The 22879-nt window shown below is 52.9% G+C and overlaps 10 protein-coding genes across 10 annotated transcripts; 6 read left to right on the plus strand and 4 right to left on the minus strand.

Annotated features, from left to right (window-relative positions):
- Positions 1-309: 309 nt before the first annotated feature.
- CORC01_06809 (glutamine synthetase) lies at positions 310-2577 on the plus strand (the record flags this gene model as incomplete). Its single annotated transcript, XM_022618448.1, has 5 exons — positions 310-316; positions 459-529; positions 602-694; positions 1569-2478; positions 2540-2577. 5 exons carry the CDS (start codon positions 310-312, stop codon positions 2575-2577), a joined length of 1119 nt encoding a protein of 372 aa, XP_022475098.1.
- A 1843-nt stretch (positions 2578-4420) lies between these two features.
- CORC01_06810 (WD repeat domain-containing protein) lies at positions 4421-6031 on the plus strand (the record flags this gene model as incomplete). Its single annotated transcript, XM_022618449.1, has 1 exon — positions 4421-6031. The coding sequence occupies one exon, from the start codon at positions 4421-4423 to the stop codon at positions 6029-6031; it is 1611 nt and encodes a 536-aa protein (XP_022475099.1).
- Positions 6032-8271: 2240 nt separating this feature from the next.
- CORC01_06811 (uncharacterized protein) lies at positions 8272-9344 on the plus strand (the record flags this gene model as incomplete). Its single annotated transcript, XM_022618450.1, has 3 exons — positions 8272-8610; positions 8689-9170; positions 9233-9344. The coding sequence occupies 3 exons, from the start codon at positions 8272-8274 to the stop codon at positions 9342-9344; spliced, it is 933 nt and encodes a 310-aa protein (XP_022475100.1).
- Positions 9345-10361: 1017 nt separating this feature from the next.
- On the plus strand, positions 10362-11274 carry CORC01_06812 (uncharacterized protein; the record flags this gene model as incomplete). The annotated part of the gene is made up of 2 exons (XM_022618451.1): positions 10362-10572; positions 10640-11274. 2 exons carry the CDS (start codon positions 10362-10364, stop codon positions 11272-11274), a joined length of 846 nt encoding a protein of 281 aa, XP_022475101.1.
- Positions 11275-12017: 743 nt separating this feature from the next.
- Positions 12018-13689, plus strand: CORC01_06813 (saccharopine dehydrogenase; the record flags this gene model as incomplete). The annotated part of the gene is made up of 6 exons (XM_022618452.1): positions 12018-12114; positions 12173-12457; positions 12516-12574; positions 12643-13091; positions 13155-13392; positions 13465-13689. 6 exons carry the CDS (start codon positions 12018-12020, stop codon positions 13687-13689), a joined length of 1353 nt encoding a protein of 450 aa, XP_022475102.1.
- Positions 13690-13812: 123 nt separating this feature from the next.
- CORC01_06814 (TatD family hydrolase) lies at positions 13813-14919 on the minus strand (the record flags this gene model as incomplete). Its single annotated transcript, XM_022618453.1, has 2 exons — positions 13813-14760; positions 14845-14919. 2 exons carry the CDS (start codon positions 14917-14919, stop codon positions 13813-13815), a joined length of 1023 nt encoding a protein of 340 aa, XP_022475103.1.
- Positions 14920-15682: 763 nt separating this feature from the next.
- On the minus strand, positions 15683-16405 carry CORC01_06815 (haloacid dehalogenase; the record flags this gene model as incomplete). The annotated part of the gene is made up of 1 exon (XM_022618454.1): positions 15683-16405. One exon carries the CDS (start codon positions 16403-16405, stop codon positions 15683-15685), a length of 723 nt encoding a protein of 240 aa, XP_022475104.1.
- Positions 16406-17259: 854 nt separating this feature from the next.
- CORC01_06816 (uncharacterized protein) lies at positions 17260-17733 on the minus strand (the record flags this gene model as incomplete). The annotated part of the gene is made up of 1 exon (XM_022618455.1): positions 17260-17733. The coding sequence occupies one exon, from the start codon at positions 17731-17733 to the stop codon at positions 17260-17262; it is 474 nt and encodes a 157-aa protein (XP_022475105.1).
- A 2805-nt stretch (positions 17734-20538) lies between these two features.
- CORC01_06817 (uncharacterized protein) lies at positions 20539-21053 on the plus strand (the record flags this gene model as incomplete). The annotated part of the gene is made up of 3 exons (XM_022618456.1): positions 20539-20664; positions 20716-20763; positions 20844-21053. The coding sequence occupies 3 exons, from the start codon at positions 20539-20541 to the stop codon at positions 21051-21053; spliced, it is 384 nt and encodes a 127-aa protein (XP_022475106.1).
- Positions 21054-21977: 924 nt separating this feature from the next.
- On the minus strand, positions 21978-22458 carry CORC01_06818 (uncharacterized protein; the record flags this gene model as incomplete). Its single annotated transcript, XM_022618457.1, has 2 exons — positions 21978-22272; positions 22370-22458. 2 exons carry the CDS (start codon positions 22456-22458, stop codon positions 21978-21980), a joined length of 384 nt encoding a protein of 127 aa, XP_022475107.1.
- Between the last annotated feature and the right edge of the window lie 421 nt (positions 22459-22879).

The following is a 22879-nucleotide window of genomic DNA, read 5'->3' on the forward strand; positions in this document are numbered from 1 at the left end:
GTCGTCTGCGAAACGAATGAGGTATCTCGACGGTACCTTGCAGATTGCTGGCAGCACCAGGCAGTTCGCTCGATGCTTTTTTGACTCTTGAAGGCCAGACGACGGGCAGAGGAAAACATAAAACCCTCATCCGCCCGCTTCGACTGCTCTTATCGCACCTGCCACTTACTTTACCAACCCATCCTCTGACTCCTCCCGTTACAATCCCATAGATCATTTGATCTCTACTCTACACCTTGAATTTTTCCTGATCTCGAATTGGACCTTGTTCCCTTTTCCGTTTCAATCACATCACACACAACCGCAAAAATGGTAAGTCCCATACTATACCCCACCACGTCATATCCTCCCTATCGCGACCAGAGAGCGCTCGTTCTTTGCCCCTCGAGTCACGAGAATGGATATTCGCGCACGAAGAAGGAAAGGAGCACGTTTGCTAACATGCGTTTTCCCTCCAGGCGACAGAAGCTGCCTTCACCTCCAGGCCCGACTCTGTGAGATCACACCCACACCCTATGCTGAGCCCGGCGTAGCTGGAGCTTGCTTCCAGCCGTCAGCTTTGCGCATCTCGAATAAGCAATCATGCTGACTCGTCGAATAGCTGGCCAAGTACCTGAAGCTTGACCAGAAGGGCTCAATTATGGCCGAGTACATCTGGATCGACGCCGATGGCGAGACCCGTTCCAAGTCAAGGGTATGTTCTCATCTGCCAACTTGTTCTTCTTTTTCCTTTGGCTTTTCTGTGTTCTCCCCGGGCGTGTTGCGGTGCTTCAGACGTTCTACCTAGCCCGCGTTTCCCCCGCGGGATGGTACTCGCTCAGCTCTTTCCTGTTGCGATGCGACACATTTTGAGCTGGTTCATGCCTCCTCTCCTACGTCTGTGTCGACGGTTGCAGCAACAGGAAAGCTGGGGCAGCGGGTCGCCGTGCTCTGGACTCATCCCCCTCGGGACGTCTCCGAGTTCCGGCTGGAAATAGCAGGCAAAGGCTGCGGGCGAGCGAGCGGCAAGAAAGGCGGCGACGACATGCACTGGGGCTTGGCGGGGGTCAAAACACACACCACCTGCCCCTCCAGTGCGCGTGTCTGGTGGTGGGTGGTACGTACCTGTTCGGGTCTGGGTCTCATTTCTCGAGGCCACGGCCCAGACTGGCTGATAGGCTTCGATCACGACTCGACCCTGCAAAGAACCCCACCACCGTCCGCCTGGCTCCAAGACTTTTGCCTCGCCTTCAGCTGCAAGGTTCATCGCCGCGGCTCGGCTATTGGAGGTCTTGCAGGTCGCTGCTGCAACGTCCGCCCCTCATTCTGGCCGTCGGCGCGTTTTTGGTGAGCTGTCTGGCCAGCCGCCGGCCGAGACGGTTGCTATGCTCCACGCAAGGCCCAAGGTTCCCAATGGGGCCACTGGAGTAGCTCCGCCTGGCATCGTCAGCCTGACGGCAGAGCGTGGCGCTTGATGTTAGCCTCAAAGGCCAAGATGGCCCACCAGCTTGCTTGCGCACGCCTCTATTCACATTTACATTATCTTGCCAGACAAAATGACCACGAAGCTAACAAATATGCCTCCCTAGACCCTCAAGGAGAAGGAGTACACCCCCGAGGACCTTCCTATGTGGAACTTTGACGGTTCCTCCACCAACCAGGCCCCTGGCGACAACTCTGATGTCTACCTGAAGCCTGTCGCTGTCTTCCCCGACCCTTTCCGTGGATCTCCCAACATCCTCGTCCTTGCCGAGTGCTGGAACGCCGACGGCACCCCCAACAAGTACAACTACAGACATGAGTGCGCCAAGTTGATGGAGGCTCACGCCGCCCACGAGCCCTGGTTCGGTCTCGAGCAGGAGTACACTCTGCTCGACCTTAGCAACCGCCCCTTCGGCTGGCCCGCTAACGGCTTCCCTGCCCCCCAGGGACCCTACTACTGCGGTGTTGGCGCCGGCAAGGTCGTCCAGCGCGACATTGTCGACGCCCACTACAAGGCATGCTTGTACTCTGGCGTCAAGATCTCCGGCACCAACGCCGAGGTCATGCCCGCCCAGTGGGAGTTCCAAGTCGGTCCCTGCACGGGCATTGAGATGGGTGATCACCTCTGGCTCGCTCGCTTCCTCCTGGCCCGCATTGCTGAGGAGTTCGGCGCCAAGGTCTCTGTTGAGCCCAAGCCCATCCCTGGCGACTGGAACGGTGCCGGTCTCCACTCCAACTTCTCCTCCAAGGAGATGCGTGTTGAGGGTGGCATGAAGTACATTGAGGCCGCCATCAAGAAGCTCGAGGGTCGCCACAAGGAGCACATTGCCGTCTACGGCGAGGGCAACGAGAAGCGTCTTACTGGCCGCCACGAGACGGGCTCCATCGACCAGTTCTCTTACGGAGTCGCCAACCGTGGCGCTTCCATCCGTATCCCCAGAGAGTGTGCCCAAAAGGGCTATGGCTACTTTGAGGATCGTCGCCCCGCCTCAAACGCCGACCCTTACAGAATCACTGGTACGTTCCTCCAATCGCAAAGACATCTGACAATGCGACAGTATGCTAACCGACCATGCAGGTATTCTGATGGAGACTATTTACGGTACTGCCGAGTAAGGCGGAGAAGGAAAAAAGAAAGGATGGTATACCCTAGTTCAAACGACTACAGGTTGTTATGAATATGCTTTTATCAGCGTGTCGCATAGGTCAGACAAGGTTATTACGGGTCAATGAGGATTCACAAGGTTCAAAAATAAATAAAACACATTCCCATACTACCTTAGGTTGCAAAGAAATTGTGACAAAGAGCTCCACTAGCTCTGCCGACTTTGCGTACTCTCATGAGAACGCAAAACGTCCTCAGCCCTGCACAGAGGAATTAGGGAAAGTAGCTAAAACGTCATAATCCTCCGTTTTCGCAAACCTCATTTCATCCTTGCCGTCTCAAGGTCCTATTATGACCGTTTCTCATAGTCGCCTTTCGGACTTCCCCGTTGCGATGTCGTTGGTTTTGACCAAGTTCTTTTCTTTCGGGAAAACGCGCGGTTTCACGGGAGGAAATATTGGGTTCGCCCATGCTTAAAGTTTTATGAGGATTTAGCAGGGGCTAGGGGGGGGAAAGACCTGGTTTTAAAGTTTTTGATGCCCAGCCGTGCCAGCCTCTTGTGAGGAGTTGAAAGATTAGACGAAAGGGCGTCACTATGTGCAACTAAGTCCCGCCCGGGACTCTGTTTTCACGGGTGACACGATCTCCATCTGATGAGGGGAAAAAAAAAGTGTCCAGGTGAGGTGAAGGTGTGTGAGCCTTAGGCTGAGCTGCTGATATTGATCTGAAGAGCAAGGCAGACGTGACCTTGTTTTTGTTTAATGTGAGAGCCTTTCTTACAAGGGTGAGACAAATTCTTTACCCAGGGCGGTGAGAAATATCTTGGGATGAAGGTTTCTTTGTGATACATGTATGGTGGATAAACGGTTTGCCAGCAGTGGTTACCAGCCAGCCTCAATTTTCTGAAGCTGACGCAGCCTCTGAGGTTGAAGTCGGAAAATCGGGGGGGAATTAATTGCCGATGTATGTACCTACCTATGTGTTTGTCTGATGTTGGCTACGAGGATATCATAGAGAGGCTGGTAGAGGAAGGGAACAGGCGCCCGGCGAACGGATGGGATTGCGCGCCGATGATGAATGCATTTTTGAGCATACCTATCGAGACGGGATGGGGATGGTTGCTTGACCGGGGTGTGTCTGGTCACGGGTATCCGGGGCGAGAAGAAGCAGAAACCTGTAAGTGTGGGACCCATGAAATCCACGGCAGGCTCATTGCAATCGCATTGGGCTAGAATCATGGCTAGAAGTACTCAAGTCACACTTGATGGAGTGAAGTCAGGCGATGCTTGAGCTAATGGTAGCTACTCTACGGATACATTGGATGAGTTTTGCCAGATGGACGTTTGTGTGGAGGTAGAACTGAGATGGCAACAGCGAGTTGACATTCCAGGCATTAGCATCTGAGCTGTCGCATCACATCATGTACTCTACATTTCGGTCAGACATCTCGGTGAGGCAGATCTCACTCCCAAGAATTATTTCCAACAGCTACCCACCAGCTAGCTTGACAGCTCTTTAGTCTGGTCTGACTTGGAGTGCCTAGGTGAAGTTCCGAAAGCTTGAAGTTCCGGGCCCCGCGTCTTATCTTATCGCCAACGTGGGGTATCCACTAAGCCCAACCAAGACTAGCCGCCAGGTAAGAAATTCTCAATTGAGAATCTTTTTTTTTTATTTTATTTTGCGTATCGGCATTTTCAACTCCAAAAAATTACTACCAGCGTCCTTCACGACGATACCATCAACTTTTGCGCTTCACCGCAACAACAAGCTCGCCCACGCCCGCAATAACCCTCTGTACCTCTCTCAACTATACAACCGCAACAGCCTCCGGGAATTTGCTACAATAATATCACAATGGCAGCTACCGTGGGACCCCTCCCGCAGGTGAAGCTGCCCTCGGGCCCGTCCCCTGTGACGGCCGAGCAGCGATACTGGAAGTCCTTCAAGAACCAGCTCCAGATCCCCTCGCCGACGTCCTATCCGATCACCCACATCTCTTCGACTTCCTCCGATGGTCTCTTCGCCGTCACCACCGGCACCCGCGTCCAGCTCTACTCCTCCCGCACCCGCAAGCTCGAAAAGACAATCACCCGCTTCGCCGACGTCGCCCGCTCCGGCTCCCTGCGCCGCGACGGCCGCGTCCTCGTCGCCGGAGAGGACACGGGGCGCATGCAGGTGTTCGACACCCACTCGCGCTCCATCCTCAAGACGTGGACGAAGCACCGCCAGCCTGTCTGGGCCACGCGCTTCTCCGGCGCCCAGCCCACGACACTGCTGTCCGCCTCCGACGACAAGACGGTCCGCCTCTGGGACCTCACCGCCAACGACCCGCTCAATATCTTTGTCGGCCACTCCGACTACGTCCGCTGCGCAGAGTTCTTCCCCGCCTCCTCCCCCTCGGGCGCCGGCAACGTCATCGTCTCAGGCTCCTACGACTCCACCGTCAAGATCTGGGACCCGAGAATAGGCTCCAACGCGGCCGTCATGACCTTCAAGCACGCCGCCCCCGTCGAGTCCGTCCTCCCGCTCTCTTCCGGCACAACCCTCCTCGCCTCCTCGGGCCCCAACGTCTCCGTCCTGGACCTCGTGGCTGCCCGTCCCATCCACCAAATCGCCAACCACCAAAAGACCGTCACCTCCCTCAGCCTCGCCTCCAATGGGACCCGCCTCGTCACGGGAGGCCTCGACGGCCACGTCAAGGTCTTTGAGACGACCGGCTGGAATGTCGTCTCCTCGACAAAGTACCCCTCGCCCATCCTCTCCCTCCGCGTGCTCCCGGCCTCCGACTCGGCCGACCACGCGGACCGCCACCTCGTCGTGGGCATGCAGTCCGGCGTCCTCTCCATCCGCACGCGCCTCACGGGCCCCGAGGCCACCCGCCAAAAGGAGCGCGATCGCGAGATGGCCGCCCTCCTCGCCGGCACCCTCGACGAGCACGACAAGGCCGCCAAGAGCAAGAAGCGCAAGGCTTCGGCGATGCGCCGCCTCGAGAGCCTGGGCGAGGGCCAGGCCGAGGTCATTGTCGCGCAGGACGCGCGCGCCGGCCGCGTTGCCAAGGAAAAGGCGTGGGAGAAGGCGCTCCGCCACGGGCGATACGCGAGCGCGCTGGACCAGGCGCTGGACCCGCGGGGTAAAGACCACTCGCCGCTGGCGGTGCTGACGCTTCTGCTGGCGCTGCGGCACCGGTCCGCGGTGCGGGAGGCGCTCGAGGGACGCGACGAGAGGACGGTGCAGCCGGTGCTCAAGTGGACGTGCGACCACATCATTGACCCGCGGTACGTGAGCGTCTGCGTCGAGGTCGGGATGGTGCTGGTGGAGCTGTACGCGCAGTACGCGGCCGACAGCGCCGAGCTCTTCCAGGGCTTTAAGGCGCTCAAGAGGAAGGTCACGAACGAGGTTGACAGGGCGCAGACGGCGTCTTCTGTTGGGGGCATGGTGGAGAGTTTGATTTTGGGGTCTGCTTGAGTTTTGTTTATCCGTGTCACGAGTTGTTTTGTTTCTTTTGCTTTCTTTGATGGAGGTGGGTGGGTTTTATACCCTGTTGTCTTTTTTTTTTTTTTTTTCAAACGTGGCATCTCTGAGACTATCTGTTCAAGTCGCGAGAGTTTGAATGCTGGACGAAGTGACCTAAACTCGATGGGCTCTTGAGTAGCTTGGGGAGGGAATGAGAAAGGGAACGACCACGACGACTTCGATGGCTAGACTTCCGTCGTCATGTATACTGCCAGGGGCTAGGAGAAGGAGATAAAAGCAAGAAGAGGAAGAAGACGTTCAAAGAAAGGTGAAAAAGGGGGTTCATGATGCCGGCCCTGTCTCGAAAGAGATCTGGGACGTCGATTATGGACAGCGGGCTGGATCATCCTTGGTCAACTAATGCATTGCGATGGCGTTGGGGATCGAAAAAAAAAGTAGGAAGGGGGTTTTTTTAAATGAAGATAATTGTGTGGCGTAGAATGGCTACACATAGACCTTGATAAAGACCTGATTTAGCCTCTCTTGTAAAAGGCGATTCGGCTATGCAGAAATCGGGACGTCGTTTGGTCTCTGATCCGAGCTATAACATGTCATTTCGCCTTGAATCGACTTAGGCTTGTGACCATTGTGAAGTCATTCTGAAAATGCCACAAATAGGCTGAAACTGACTGTGCAGGACTACGCATTTTGGCGAGTTCTCTTTCTGTGTACCTCATGGAAGGAATATAGGCAGAAGATAACAGCAGTAGTAGGTGTTGCGCAATGAAAAGGTCTTGTCTCTCAAGAGACCAGCATAGGTGGTATCGACGACAAAGAAGCAGAAGCCTCAGATGTGAACCTATTTGGGGGTTGGGGGGCAGGCTGTTGGTTGTGGAACGAGAATTCTTTCGCTTTCGATCTGTCTTTGCTGCTCTTGGGTTGTCCAAGAGCGATCTTGTGTGGGAATGAGGATCCTGCGGATGAGACGACGGCAATGATGTGATCTTGAAAGCCTAAAGTGGCAACTGTATAACTCGTGATGTATCTGTCGTCGCAAGTCATTGAGAGGCTCTGCTACCTATCTGCATTTGACCGCAGCACCGCATTGGGTCTGGACACAAGTGCAAGCTTCAGCTAGGTGCCATGAGCTCTAATTAGGTACATGTAGTACTTTGAGAAAGACGTACGAGCTCGTTGGGAATGTTGCGCACAGTGAGTACACTGAAAAAAATGCGAGGCTCTCGCTGCTGACCATGAATCCAGCAACGCGTAACCAGAGGCCATCAAAAGCCCCTTCATTCTCAATCGTATCATGCGGATGCCGTATTCTTGGCCATCTTCCACAGTGAGCTCATGTGTCCCAAAATGAAGTGTTATGGTAAGCACGGTTTGGTCTAATTCAATCGCGCACAGCTTCGGGCCAAGGCGTTTTCTAGGCAGCTAAGCGGTTCAAGTTTAAAGTCAAGAAAGTATGATACTGTGCAGACAAGTTAAATACATAGGCAGTTGGCTTTTGAGGCTTCATTCTGGCACCTCCAATGATTATGTGGCCAGCAAGAGAGCTCTATATGTGGAAGACAAGGATGGTGGGTATTTGAGAAAAGGGAACCGCGGATTTAGACTCGGATTGCCGACGAAATCAATCGCTCCAATTAACAAGGCTCCCGAGAAGCTAAGCTGCATCACAGTCTTTCATGAATCGTAAGTAGCTGGTTTGATGCAAGTGGCACGTGGCATCAACCGACCCCGTCAAGACTCTCAAAGTTCGTCTCTTGTTCCTCTTGTGCCGCTGTCCCGAGGGGAAAGTTTCCGAGGGGTAAGCTTTCTAGGAGAATATTTCCAAACAAGATGCAACTCGTCCGCTAGCCCGATCTAGTATCTCGACCTGGATCATCCCATGCCGTTCGCTGATAAGTTCGCTTCACATAACAACCTAAGTCACGATACTACGCCTAGAATAGAGAAGGGCTGAACTCTCCCATCACACACGCGGCTAGCAGCCCCCAAGAGTTGGCAGACAAATGCAAAGTCCGGGGCGGCAGTGCCCCCGTTTAAGAGCTGGCCTGCCATACCGTCCCGTCGCGGTCGGCCTTGGCGATGCTCAACACCACCCAATTTCTCGCCTGTGCGAGATGCTCGAACCCCAGGCTCTCAATGACTAGACGCCAATGACACAGTCTGCACGCGTGAAAGGTACCCACTCTCTTTTCCCCATATCCAGGCCAGGGATAGCATCGCTCAACATACACACGATGGCCGTGAACATGTTGAGCTCGTCGTCGCTGCCGTTGACGAATTCTGGCGGTGTGCCCAACACCATCAACAACACCTCCGATGCCTTCGAAGCGACGCCCAGCCTTCCGTATTTTGAACACGCTTGGTCGGTACTTAGCATAATTTGCGTGTTCAACGTGTTTCTGGGGCTGTTAATCATTGGAATTACGTCCTTTTCCAAGCTCACGGCCGTGCCCATTATCTCATCCGCCGCCGGCGCTATCGCGAATGGACTCTACTTCTATGCTTACTACGATAAGCCATACCCTCTCGCAAAGAGGGCAGCAGCGTCAGCTATTGGCGATATCTTCTGGCTCGTAGGAAACTTTGGCCCTCTTCCCTTTTGCATAGAATCAAAGTGTCGTACGGATTTGTTGCTGACGGTAAGTCTACAGATACAAGAAGCGGGCATGCCCTTTTATAGCTTCATCATCCTCAACAGGCTGCTAAGGGGGAAAAAACGAAAATTCTTTCACACTGTGTTCTGGTCGGCTCTCATTCTTGTCACTGCTGTGAAAGTCATGGTCATTTACTACCGTCTCCTATGCATCTTGAGGGAAGATAACAGCCTGTCAGGCATCATTATCAGAATACACATTGCCTACTTTGGTTTAATCGCAGTCAGCGAGTGTGTCAGCGCCTACTTTCTCCTTCGCATCTTCGCCGAAGTCAGAAAGTCGTCAAATGAGGCAGGACTCCGAACGAGCTTCATGCGCTACCTGATGCGCAGCACAGAGATCCGCGTCGCTTCGCTGGCCGTGGCGGCGGCGATACGGGTTGTCACGCACTCCCTGAACGTGTGGCAGAGTAGCTCGGCCACGAGATACCTTGATCGAGTTGCTTATGCACTGGAGTGCTTCTTCCCGATTATTATGTAGTGAGTTGATCAAACTTTTCACGTGAGACGGGCTCTGGAGTGACTGACCTCTTGCGCGATAGTGTTGACTTGCTGGCATCCAAGCTAGAATTTACTACCCAAACAAATGATCCTTCTTTCGCAAGTAATAGGCGACTGAGGGGCCCGACCTCGACCGAAAAGACTGCCGATTAGTAGCGTATTACAGACTGCTAGTTGTCAGCGTGCGCTGATGGCTTCATAATACACGGAATATACTTGATTAAGCGAAAGTCCATGCCTCCCTCACTTCTCTTAAGAAAAGGGGGAACTCTTTTGTGTGAACACCTCTTTCTGAAGCGTCGAGTCTAGGTGCGTCTTGGTCGCTGATCACTGAATCGTGTCTGAATGGCCTCGGCCAAAGTTCGCCTATCGTCATAGCAGAATATCCACAGAATCTATCCCGTTCAGGCTTGGCTACGCGTGCAAAGTAGAGGACTTCCATGTTTTTCTACATGCTTACATGTAACTCTTCACCTCCATGGGATCAAAATACTGGTCTGGTCAAGGTCGAACGCGAGACACCCGCCGTCCTTTCCAGTGTTGCCCTTATTATGCGCCGCTAATCGACGAGTTGGAAATGAAGTGACGGGTTGCAACCTAGCTAATGGCAGCCGGTAGCCGAAGAGGCGCATAGCCGTCGGCCTTATTTACAAAGGTAGGTAATATTCTCAAGACGAGCAGTGCCATTAGAGATTATGTCCACGATGAGGGTGAACATGACACTACCGTCTTTTAGTTTTGGTTTATGATCATGGTCGACACAACCAACTACTTCATATAAAAGCCTCTACATCGTGTACATACAGATGTACAATGACAAATTCATGCGTGTGGTCACTCAATAGTTTGTCTAATGTGTCTCCAACTGTCGTGACCCGCTCATGAAGCGAGGATGTATCGGTTTCGGGCGCTGAGGTAGGCCAGATGATAGATTCCAGGTCGCACATGTGAACCCTGCAAACTGCAAACCAGGATCGCAGCAAGGCGTTTTTCAAGATTTGGGAGTGAGGTTCTGCACTTTTCCCTGGGAGGCGCCCCCAGTCCAATGCCTCTGAAGAGACTGGCGCAGAAGATCGAGGGCGAGCGAATGAGTGACCTGGGTCCATAAATACCGGGTACGGTGAAATCGCCGTCCCATCCCCTTACAAGAGTCTGTTGGTTATCGGCAAAATGAACATCTTTTTGTTGCTTCTTGTGCTTTATTTCGCACGAAATACCTTCGCTGATGAGACTGAGTTTATATATCCTGCGTTTGCTCCCGGTGTTGATATTCCGACATTCGAAGGAGGCCAAAATGCCATATTCAACTGGACGACAGATGCCGACAAGCTTGACTTGCTTTTATGGACAAACAAACTCGATCGACCGATTTCACTCGGAAGTCAGTTTGCTTCAATGTTCACCAGATTGCTTAACATTGCATTGAAGGCTAACCGTTAATCTTACAGAGGGTATCTCGTCGAGCTTTTTCGTTTGGACCGTGGACTATCACGCCTTTTTCAACACCGACCCCGAACCCAACTCTTTCTATCATCTTTGCCTTTATTTCAATGGCTCCACAAAAGTTTCAGCCCGATCTGGAAATTTCAATATTATACAACCATCAGTGAGGTCATCCGTGTCCACTTCAACTCCAACACTCTGGACTGCACTTTCGACCTTCTCATCGAGCAGTCCTTCAGACACAGCAGATCATGGTCCTGCGACAACAGCTTCCGGCACCGAAGGCCTCGGTGCAGGTGTCATAGCCGGCATCGTCGTCGGGACAATCTTGGGGATAGGCCTGTCCGTCTGTGTAGGAGTCCTACTGGCGAGGAGAAGATACCGGGCAAACAAAGATCCTAGCGACCAGGGAACTAGTCAGGAAGGAAGTGCTGTCTTTCCGAACGCCACCCCGACTGCCGAATGCCATTCGACTTGTCTGCAAGGCACATCAGGAGGCGGGACCCTTTCTCAGTCACCCCCACCAGTTGAGCTTGGAGAGGGTAGACACACATTCAAAGACCAAAAGCTTCTTCGGTCGGGTTCGCCGTATGAGCTTGGGGAGGGTATACCCTGCGAAACAGATGTTGCAAGTCGCTGATATACTTACTACTTATGGGTTGGAGTTTGCTAATACATGGTTGGCTATGGCGCGTCGCAAAGGGCATCTAAAAGGATTGAGATATGATAGGCTATTGATAAGCGTTGATAGTAGATGTGGAATTTCTGTGTTGAGCAGTACAATATGATTCCTGATCACAAGTCTCCATCCTGAGGTTAAGATGCTGAAGACTTTAGAAAGGCAGCTCGCGCTCAATATATTTTTCTCTCCAAGCTGGCTTTTGGTACCCTTCCAAGTTCAAGTTGGTTTGGTGAGCGATCGGAAGATCAATATCGGAGTTTTGATTTACAACGAACTGGTTACCTAATCCAAAGTCTTGTACTTTTGCGGCCGTGAAGTGTGACAACTACGTCACAAAGCTGTGGGCAACCCGGTCCGCCGATCAGAACGGCTGCGAGATCAACCTGTTGGAAGCCGATAGTTCCAATGAATAACACTCACAGTGCGCATTTCAAGATAAACGGCACGATTTTTTAGCTCTTCATAGGAGGAAGCCCTTGTCAAAATTCTCTCGCCGTATGACTCAATTCTTGCATGGTAGTCTGGCAGCAAGCGGGGGTACCTGTCAAGGTGACCGAGGGGTCAAGCTCATAAGATTTACGAATATTCGGTGAAAAGATCATCTCCGTCTTATTCTTGCAATTGGATATTTTCGCGAATAGCCAGTCTCCCGTTGCCTCGCCGCTTCTAAAGTTCTCTGGACTAGCAATTGAACGCCCAAAATGCCTGACAAGCATATTCTCATCCTGGGAAGCGGCCTGGTTGCCAAGCCATGTGTCGAATATCTCCTTCGCAACGAGAAGAATAAATTGACAATCGGTCTCTCCATTCACCTTCTTTTCATGTCATTCTCAGGTGGCTGATACTCTTGCAATAGCTTCCCGGACCCTTTCGGCAGCCGAAGCTTTGGCTTTAAACCACCCTCGAGCCAGCGCTATTGCTCTGGACGTGGCGTCTCCAGAACTCGATGGTCATGTGGCATCTCATGACCTGGTCATTTCCCTCGTCCCGTTCATACATCACCCGACTGTCATCAAAGCTGGTATACGAGGCATAACCCATGTCGTGACCACCAGCTACGTGTCTCCGGCAATGAGGGAACTAGAGTCCGAGGTAAAGGCTGCCGGGATTACGGTGTTGAATGAAGTTGGCCTCGACCCTGGTAGGACACACACATTACCTCCGGCTGTTAAGAACTTTGAGCTCATACAAACCCTTAGGTATTGATCACCTCTACGCTATTCGCATCATTGATGAAGTCCACAGCAAAGGAGGAAAGGTACAAGCAGCCGAAAGACTACCCCCTCGCTAGTGTATGTAAGACTGATGTAGGGAAAATTATGGCAGATCAAGGAGTTCCATTCCTACTGCGGCGGCGTCCCAGCCCCAGAGTGCTCCGATAACCCCCTTCGCTTCAAATTCTCCTGGTCACCCCGAGGTGCCCTCCTTTCGCAGCTCAATTCGGCGTCTTTCCTTCAGGATGGCCAAGTAATTGATATTCCCCGCGAAGAGCTCATGGGGCAAGCCAAGCCGTACCACGTGATGGACGGATACTCTTTTGTAGCGTATCCAAACCGCGACTCGGTCCCGTTTCGAGAGTTTTACAACATACCGGAAGCCGAGACGGTCGTTCGTGGGTCCTTGCGGTATGAAGGAAACCCGGCCTTTGTGGCGACTTTGATGAAACTAGGCTTGTTGGATACGCAGCCACGGGAATGGCTGGAGAAGAACGGTGATGTGTTGATATTGCGCGAGGTTTTTGGACGGGCAGTCGGTGCTGCCGGGGCTGATGAAGAGTAAGTCAGCCGAGCAAAAGAAGCCCCTAGTAGGTTCCTTCCATGGTTGCTGATGCATCAAAGGGATTTGATCGCGCGTATTGATCAGCTGTGCGACTTCTCGAACATCGCCGAGAGAGAGAGAATCATTGCCGGTCTACGATGGATCGGTCTGTTCTCCGATAAACCGGCAACCTTCCGTGGGAACCTCCTGGACACGCTTTGTGTGGAGCTCGAAGGCCTCATGAGCTACCAGTCCGGTGAGAGGGATCTGGTCATGCTCCAGCACAAATTCGTCGTTGATTGGGAAGCTGGTAAACAAGTGAGTGTGGACACCATGCATCAAACACTTCATATGAGTTGGGACTACTTTGCTGATGTCCTGTGTGAACAGGAGATAATCACATCAACGCTGGAGCTTTTCGGAGAACCGAATGGCAGTTCTGCCATGGCTAGAACCGTAGGTGTGACCTGCGGCATTGCTACCCAGCTACTGCTCAATGGCGAGCCTGCTCTGAATGATCCGGGTGTATTGGCACCATACACCTCAGAAATCTGCGACCCAATCCGCAACGCGCTGGAGAAGGAGGGTATCAAACTGGTAGAAAAGACACTCTGACTGAACCAATGGCCGTGAGCAGTTTTCAAGGCTGAGCGAGACACCCTTAGACAGCTACAAGTATAGACAGGTACTCTACGTCGCACTGAGAGGAATGAAGGGTTAATCTGTCTGTTTTCCATTTCATTCCATGCTAGCTTCGCCAAACCCAAACATTTTGACACTATTCCTCCAAGCCGCCTCAGCGACCTCCTCCACACTCAGCCCTTTCAGCCCTGCTACGACAAAAGCAACCCTGTCCATAGCACAGCTCTCATTCCTCCCCTTCACCATGAGCCCCAGCTCGAACTTGTCCTTCTTCTTGCTCTGCGGCAACGCCGGCGCGTTATCGAGATATCTCTTTGCAACCTCCGAGCCCGCCGGTATCTCACCCCACGGCGCGTCCGTCTCGATTTGTAGGCGCTCCAACGGAATGTCGCGCACCATTTCCAAGCTTTCTCTGTCCTGGAAACTGAAGCCATTCACGCTGACGTCGAACCCGAGCTCTACCAAGGTTCCCATCTGGGCCGAGGTGCCCACAAAGGAATGGACCAGGCCGCGGCGGGGGAGGCTGGGGATATACGGCTTGATGGTCTCCACGAAGTCATCGTAGGCGGCGCGACAGTGGAGAAATAGGGGCAAATCCAGCTTTTCCTCGACAAACAGATCCAGCTGACGCTTGAAGGTGCGCATCTGCGCTTCCTTGGACGCATGGTTCAGGCGGTCGTAGTCGAGGCCCAACTCGCCAAACGCGGCCAACGGCGATGATCCGTCTTTGGATGCGGAAATTAGGGCTTGTCGGACTGTCTGCGCCAGCTTCTTGAAATGGGCATCCTCGCCACCGTCTTCCTCGGCGTCGGGCTCCGCGGCGTGATACGGATGGATGCCAATTGTCACGAAACACGTCCCCGACGGTCGCGACTTCGCGATGGAGAGGTTCGTGGCCGCGTCGCTGAGGGACATGCCCGTGAGCATCACCTTGTCGACGCCTGCGGCCAAGGCGCGATCGAGGACGGCATCGAAATCTGGTTGATGGTATTGCTTGCCCCTGTAGAAGCCCGCAAAATCTTTTGCTGTCGCCGTTACCGCGACCTATCGCTGGCGGTCAGACTTGGCGTTGGGACTTGATGCAAGAAGCACATGTAGTTCGCGGTGGCTTAGAAGTCCTGAACTCACATCTGCAAATCGAAGCTTGGTCTTGGCCTTGGGCGGCGCATTTGCCGGGAAGCCGGCCAGCAAGTCCGACGTCATAGCTCTGCTGTCTCCTTCTGGAAAACTGCTGGGCTACGTTACGAATTTGTCTCTCCGTACTTGGGGTTCTTTCTTTGCGTGATACAAATACATTGATTTCTTTAGTTGGCCTGCAAGGAGTCTTGGTCTCTCAAAGTTTCCTCCTTCTTCAATCCGCTTCGGGGGTAGATGTGCTAGTGGATCTGATGGCTTGGCGGGGCCGGTCTCGGCCGGGCCGGCCTTCGGATCTGGAAATTGGTCTGGGCTGATCCAGGTCTTAGAGAAAACATAAGCATCGTGATACTGAAACTCCGAGCGCCTGGCTCACCGGGATATTGATAGTTGCTTTATAGGAGTGTCTCTCACACCAACATCAAAATGTCCCTCTCTTAACTCACGTTCATATTGATTATCCATCTCACCCATCTTCTCATTACTTGATCAGTCCAAAACGAACCACAATATTGAGAAACTATTGAACGAGGGTACGATTAGAGTGTGATGACTTTCAGTGACTCAGGCGAGATCGTAAAGTCAGGGTAAGTATGCCATGTGTAACAAAGGTGGCATTTTAGATTCGCTCTCAAGAATGTGGTACCTAATTCGCAGCGCGCCATAGTGCCAAAAGACCTGAGCCGTTGACACAGAATTTCAATACTATGATTATTAAGATATGTACATTAGTAGGTAGACACGAGTCGAATTGGCAATGGAATCCTGTTAATTGAAGCTGACCCTCAAAGACAGCGCGCTCACAAATTGCTACACAGGCAATGATCCCGCTTCAAGCCAGCTCCTTCTCAAGTGAATCAGCCATCAACCCCAGCGTGTCAAATTTCCAGTCATATACCTCGCGATCCCTATTACCCATCACCGCACCAGGCCGCACAATCCAAGATGACTTGATACCAGCTTCCTGGGCCGGGTGGTGATCATGGAACTGGCTCTGCGCCGTCTGCAGCACCTGCTGCCTCTCGACCCCAAACTTCTCCTTCACCTCACGGAGCATGTACTCAAAGTTGCGTTGGTCGGGCTTATACGAACCCACATCCTGCGCCGTGATGACGAGGTCGAACGGCACGCCCGCGAGGGGTCCCGCGTTGCTGAGCGCGAAGGAGGCGCGGTCGACGTTGGAGAGGACAACGAGCTTGTAGTGCGTCCCGAGGCGGCGGAGGGCGTCGACCGTGTCCGGGAATGCGGGCCAGTCGCCGACGGAGTTGCCAAAGGCCTTTGAGGCCTCGGCGGACGGGGCGGACGCTAGACCGAGTTTGGCGGCGATCTGGGGGTGGATCGCTGTGAGGAGCTGCGAGTAGGGGAGGCCAGGGGTTGCGGACTGCTGCTTGACTTCGCATTCGTGGTAGGCGTCGAGGAGTTGCTTGCGGGAGAAGTCGGTGCGCTTGTTGTCGTCCAGGAGGGGTTGCAGGGCTGTCAGCACGCCCGTCTCCCAGTCGATCAAGGTGCCGTAGACGTCGAACGTCAAAACGCGGAAGTCCTTGAGGCTAGCCATTTTGTCAAAGTTTGCTATCGTACTCGTGGATGGGACTTCGTCGACAGTTCTAATCTTTCAGATGTAATTGTGCGGGGTTCGATCTGATCGGCGATCTATAATCGAAGATAAGCTGCTGAACTCGGGGAACGGAGACAGGACTTTTTAATCATCTATTCAGCGAATCTCGCAGGGCGTCTATATTTACAACAGAATCCAACATTATTTACTCAAAGGGTTCCATCTGCGAGAATGAAGCTGTCGACAAGTAGCCTCCACATCGGAAGGGCGCACGATGTCAATCGGAGCGTGTAGGCACGGCCCCCGCGCCGTCCTGGTCGCATTCCGGCCCGATTGGACGATCGCGTGGAGTGGAGTCGCGGCACCGGCCCGGTGACCGGATGCAACCCGGTATCGCATCCTTTGCCGTCGTGTAAGACCGTAAGATGTCTAGACCAGGGGACGGAGAGTTTCTCGACCACATTTCGAATGGTCCTTGACCAGCTACTTCTCCCATCGGGATGAGACTGCTATCCAAGAAATTTTGCGGCATGCGTCCTGGGACTTTAAGTGGTCTCCGGCCGCGAGGGGATCTTACGGGAGCATTGCATAATAACAAGGGAATTGGTGCTAGAAAAAGTTTCCAGATCGAATGGCGTCGCCAACATCGCACAGGTTGTTCCTTTGAAACTCAATGGAGCATCTGGCGCCACCAACCTTAGGGATTTGTTCTACGCGATTTCTGTTCCAATGCCAAGGCAAGACCCCAAACTCAGAGCCAAGTCCACCACTGCCATGTCAAATTCCCATCACTCCTTCCCAACCCCCGCCAACGTCCCAGTCCGCCCTCGCGACCCCCAACACCAACGGCTTCTCTACAAACACTGGTAATACCACGGATTCAAGACACTGCAGCTACTCCCAGCCGCACACTTCGTAGCGCCAACATAACTCGACCCGCCGCACTGCCCATACTTGGTCTGCGTCGGCTCCAGAGCGGGAGGGGCTGTGGTGAAAGTGCCGCGCGAAGACGCCGCCGATGAGCTCGTTGTCGAGCGGATGCTCGATGTCGTGGACGGAGGAGGGGGCGGAACCCAGACTGTGATGGTCTCGATGATGGTATCGATATCCGTGACTGTGACTATTTGGGTTATCCAGCTGGAGACGGTGATCGTTACGGTGGCGGCTCTGGGCGAAGGAGGGAATGGAGGTTGGGTAGTTGGGGCTGTTGCCGTTGTGAATTGCGTCGCTAGGCTTGCGGCACTTGACGAGGACCGGAGCGAAGGAAGCTGTGCGAGAACCGGGTTGGACGCGAGGAGCGCTGTGGTGAGGATGCTGATTAGATGCATCGCGTGGAATTTCTCTTGTCGACTACTGCGTGGCTACTGTTTGGATTTGGCCTGGCTTCGGAAGCGCCATGCAGTCCGCGAAGCATGGCGGGTTGGATTGGTAGTATATAGAGCATTCTCGAGACTTGATTCCTGGCGAGGTTTCGGGCAGATAATACATCATTTCTGGCAATACTGGCAACCTACTATGGAAGAAGGATGAGGTTGGTGGAAGAAGCTGGTTGAGTGGGTGCTGCAGCCTACCTACGAAAGATCCCTCCCCAGCTTGGCAGGCGACTTTATCCACGTTGAATATAGACTCTGGTATATTGGCGGGATGGTCAATGAAAACTCCCGGCATGATAACATTGAGAGGCATCCTGTGTCTTCCTTTTCGGGACGCGGAGTTGTATGGTCACCTGTGCAGCCGCCATTTTCGTTTTCCAAGACCAATATAGCCAACCCATGTCTAGAGAACCATTCCACTTATGATAAGCTCTTAAGGATGGGCAACAATATCGACATGCGACCGTTGATAGTGCATTTTAGCCTGAACGCGATAGGAAAGCATCCGTAAGCCTATTTATCGTGCAATTTGGCTCAATTGTCTAATTCGTATACTCACTAAATGGTTCTGCTCGTTCGTCGAGATTGCCGGGAAGACAAGATTAGATACGAATGCATCAAATGAAAACGCGTTATTCCGTTACACTGGCCTTCTTGTCTCAGCGAGTGAAATCAATTCGTAGGTTTCGCTGCGACGGATTTATTTTACGAGTTTTGACAGTGAGATGCACTTGATGGTGCACCTGTGTTGATGAACGAAACCAAAGGATCAAGGAAACGTCAGACATTTAGACTCTTAATTCCACAAACCCGTTCCCTCAGTAAGTGCGCCGAATTTCTTGCACTCAAAACTCACACATTACACAGACCAACAGTCGAACATTGGCAAGCCCCTGTAAGTTGGACCCTGCGGCTCAATCAACCCACAAACTCTGGCTTAGTCTTGACGTCGCACGAGCGAAAGCATAGCTCATCGAGCACAAGCTTAGAGGTCATTGAGACGAACGCCGGCGAAGAGCTAAAAATACGTTACAATGGGCAGTAAAAAAGGCTTGCGACCACTGCTTAGCCCGGCCCGAAAGTGAATCGCAGCCGCAGTCCATCCGGACTACTTTGAGCCTGCTCAAGTACGCACACCCAAGCTTTCAATTCTCGCTGTGAGCCTCAATCCGGAAAGCGGCGCGGAAGCCTCGAAAAGGGTCGCATCTACCTGCTGGGTTACGGTCCGGGGTGTATTCCCCGTCAGGTCCTTGGCACGGCGTCGCATTGTTCGGTGTGCAATGCTATGCTGCCCGCATTATCGTACGATTGAAGGGTGGCCAACCTCAAAGCCTCGTCTTGTCGCCATATTCGGGTTTGGTTGAATAACAGAGGGACGGCGACTTCTGGCACTCCTGCTGACAGCCAACTCCTCTTCGTAGGATTCAGGGATCGACCATCCTGCGCGAGGAGAGGACTTATAATGATCTTCGGGCTAATGCGATGACTGGCCGCAAAGGCTCGTGTTCGGTCATCAAGTATTTTAGGGACAATCTAGTTCCTCGTTGGCCCTTTCTTGATATCAAGAATGCAGAATAGCGTTGCGGTCGGTATAGTCGGAACCTATGTGATTCGGCTGGAAAATCATCGTGCACACCACTTGAAAGCAAATGGAGGGCTGTAACGTCGAAATGATGACTTGTTTCTGATTACTGTTCACCGGCAGTTCGAGTACCGACAAATCCGGAGCTGACGGTGACGATCGCAGCAGCCTTGTGTTCCAAAAATCCGGGACCAACAGAAAAGGCAAGGTTCCAGGGTTCATCGTAATCGTTGAAGAACTCGATATCATAGATATATTAAAAACCCTGATTAGCAATGACTGGCAGTCGTCCACCATCCCCGCATGCTCGCCTTGAAGCAACGAGCAGCGATCGACATGATCTACGCCGCTTAGCTGCCAGAAATCACCGGCGCCTTACCTTACCCACCAGGGTTCATCCATGGAGGAAGCTGAATATGCCAGGAAGCCACGAGGGTAGGTCCCATTCCAGCATGTTCGGGAACGAAGATGGCGACGAGACGGACCTGCAGAAACTGCAGCCTAGCTCCGTCACTGGATCTCGCAGCGGATTGATCCATTATCGAGAAGTGACTAGCGAATGATAGCCATCAGAATCCTCGTTCCAAAAAGGGCGCGCAGCGCAGAGAGAAACAATAAATTCGATCAAGGTCATTACGACGCATATAGCGACGTCCGACGGTGATTCGTGGTCACAGGTGGCGGGATTGTTGCGGGCGTGTGAGGCGGACCGTCATGGGGTTGCCGCCGTCCGCCTCACTTTGCCTATCTCCTGCAGGCTCACCACCCCCAACCTGTAAGGTGGAACACACCCAGATGGATGGATTCCCACCCTTGTGAGAAGCGACACAGCAAAAGGCCGTATGTGGCGTCTGTCCTTGCATGCAGGCATTGTAGAGGCAGGTTCTGACGACTGAGAAGCCGAAGCGGTGAGGATACCGACAAGAGCAGCACCGAAAAGGCAAGACAAAGTGCTCCTTTTGTCTTGCTTGGTGCAATAGTATGCCTTGGGAAGTCGTAATTTCAACTCTGTCGCAGCATACGAGGATTGGCGCGCCCGGATCATCGCACTGTTGTTGGCGAAGATAAATACCTTCTTCGCCCTCCTGATCGCCGGTATCTCAGGATGATTTGCGCCATCTTGTCCATCCAGCGTGCTCGGGTAGACAGCTCATATCCCTCATGTTAAAGCATCTTCCATGTCTTCGTCAATAGAGATGAACAGATACTGGATTCCCCGGTTGGACATCCACAAGAAGATCATCACTCAAGAGCTTCCTTATTATCTCGGGCCGGATGCAACGGTCAGACCGTACACAAATGAGGTGTGAATATCTCATTCACGATGGCTGAGACGCCTCTCACAGCATCTACAGGGAGAAGATGGATTCCTCATCACCACTCCGGGCCGTTGCCTGACAGATGTGAGCTTGTCGCATAGTTCTCTTTTTCCTTCGTGCTCATCCATCATGCACATTTTGCTGATCATTATTTCTGCGTGCAGGAGCAAATCGATGATATCTGCAGGAAATCCAAGGACGTGTGGGAGCGCCAGGCGGCCATCAGAGCACAAGAGGCAGACAAGCCCCTCAAAAGACCGTTACATCAGCCGGTGGTGATATCCCAAGGGTCAAACGACTCGTCACGGGGGAGACACGATGCGCACCGAAGCCACGAGCAGCATCGACGTAACGACAACAGGCGGCGCGAGTGAAGCCGAGTGGTTCGGTGGAGCCGACTGTTGTGAAGGAGAGATCTCGCATTGGGCCAAATTTTGGATCTAGTCGTTGAACACTAAGGCGTTGCAGGCGGCCGGGTTAGCCCTCTCATGCATACAGAAGGAATTTGTGGGATTCGGTGATTCGAGGCATGCGCAAAAGGTCGTGTCTCTGGTGAGGGGAATCGATTTGTGTGGCCTGGTGGTCGCAGCGACCGGTGGACCCGACCGAACACTCGTTATTTTGACTGGTTGGGCGTCAAGCGAAACGAAGCAGTATAACCAAGTCTGTTTGATTGGGACGAGAAGAGTATGTGTCCCAAAACCATCCAGCAATAGTCCGCCATCTGGTAATTTTGGTGGTCCAATGGCAGCTAGAAAGTCTTTGGGGTCCTTTGCATACAGCTCCCATTAGGTATGTGTATGCGGAATCGTTGCAGAAGGCGCGCATCAGAGTGCAGCGCCAGCGAAGGCGACCAGCTAGCCTTCCCTCAACCTGATACCCGATTGGCGCATGTCATTCCTCTCCAAAATATCCGTAGACAAAATGCATTTTCAACGGACCCATTTGTCGTTGCAGGCTAGTAGCCCACGTATGCAGGCCGAAAATGTTTGGTCAATTAAACCCTTGATAGCATGGCGTGGCTGACATTGTACTCGGACCGTGCTCCGGCGCAAATGCTGCAGGAGTCAATCTTCAGTCGCAAGGTAAGATCTCTTATCCAAGTCTGTTGGTTCGTGGCATACGCGACGAATTAAAAGAGACAAGGTAGCCTGGTTGCGGTGGTCAGCATGACACGTTGCCTACATCGTGACCAAGGCCAATATCCGCGTCTTTTCAGGTCAGGCGGCGGCTTTTGGTCGTATATGGTGTGCCTCGTCTTTCCAAATAGTAGCCCATGGATTCATCCAGACTCCAGGTCACTCCGTTGTGAACGAAGCCTCGTATCGCTGAAGATTGAGAGGGCCAGCGGACCAGAGCATCAATGCCTGCACGGCCGCTTTACGTGGTTCACGGGTCGTCCCTTTGGCCCGCGTTCCCGGAGGAGCAGGCGTGCGATAGCCAATCACGTTCACCCATTCGCCGATGCTCGTCTGACTTGAAGTCATGGTACCGAGCAAGAGTTTAACGTCGACCAATACAACAACATCGGAACCCTTGGGAAAGCCGTGCTCTAGCGTAAGCACTGCCGCGTGCGTCGAGTACGCAGTGACACTAAAACTTGTTTAGTACGACTGAAAACAATTGATGGATGCGAAGAGCAGACATATTTTATCAAGAATAGAAGTGGGCAAGAATTGTCGCGACATACCAGCCGAGAAATCTGACCTTGTCGCCGTGTGGCCGTGTCGGCAAGTCTGACAGAAGACATAGCTGAGAAGGAGGCGGGCCACTAGACATGGCTGAGGCCGTTGTTAATCCCTCTAGTCTCGTTTGATACCTTGCATTACTCAGTAATGTGGTCGAAAGGCAAAGCCAGTGAGATGGCGGGTGAAGTAAACGTGACGACGGTCATCTGAGGTTGACAAACGGCTTGTGTCTGAGAGACGTTGTGTACATCAAGGTAATTAATAGGGATTTGGCTTCACAACTCGTCGTGTACTACCGGGCTGACAGCTGTGGCCGTCTGCACTGTTGCAAGATGGAAGTGTGCACGTTAAGATATCGATGATAAGATACGGCTTATCTGGACCCGAGGCCACCAACCTGGAAGGTCGTCGAGGCCGAGAGTCACGCGACGTCTCACATGATCGGCTGAACCGCGGCTAAATCAGGCGGCCGCTGTTGCTGGGCAGAACCGCCGTCATCGCTTGTCCACTAA

The sequence above is a fragment of the Colletotrichum orchidophilum genome (genome assembly GCF_001831195.1).
Source record: "Colletotrichum orchidophilum strain IMI 309357 chromosome Unknown Scaffold_52.1, whole genome shotgun sequence".
Taxonomy (NCBI): Eukaryota; Fungi; Ascomycota; class Sordariomycetes; order Glomerellales; family Glomerellaceae; genus Colletotrichum; species Colletotrichum orchidophilum.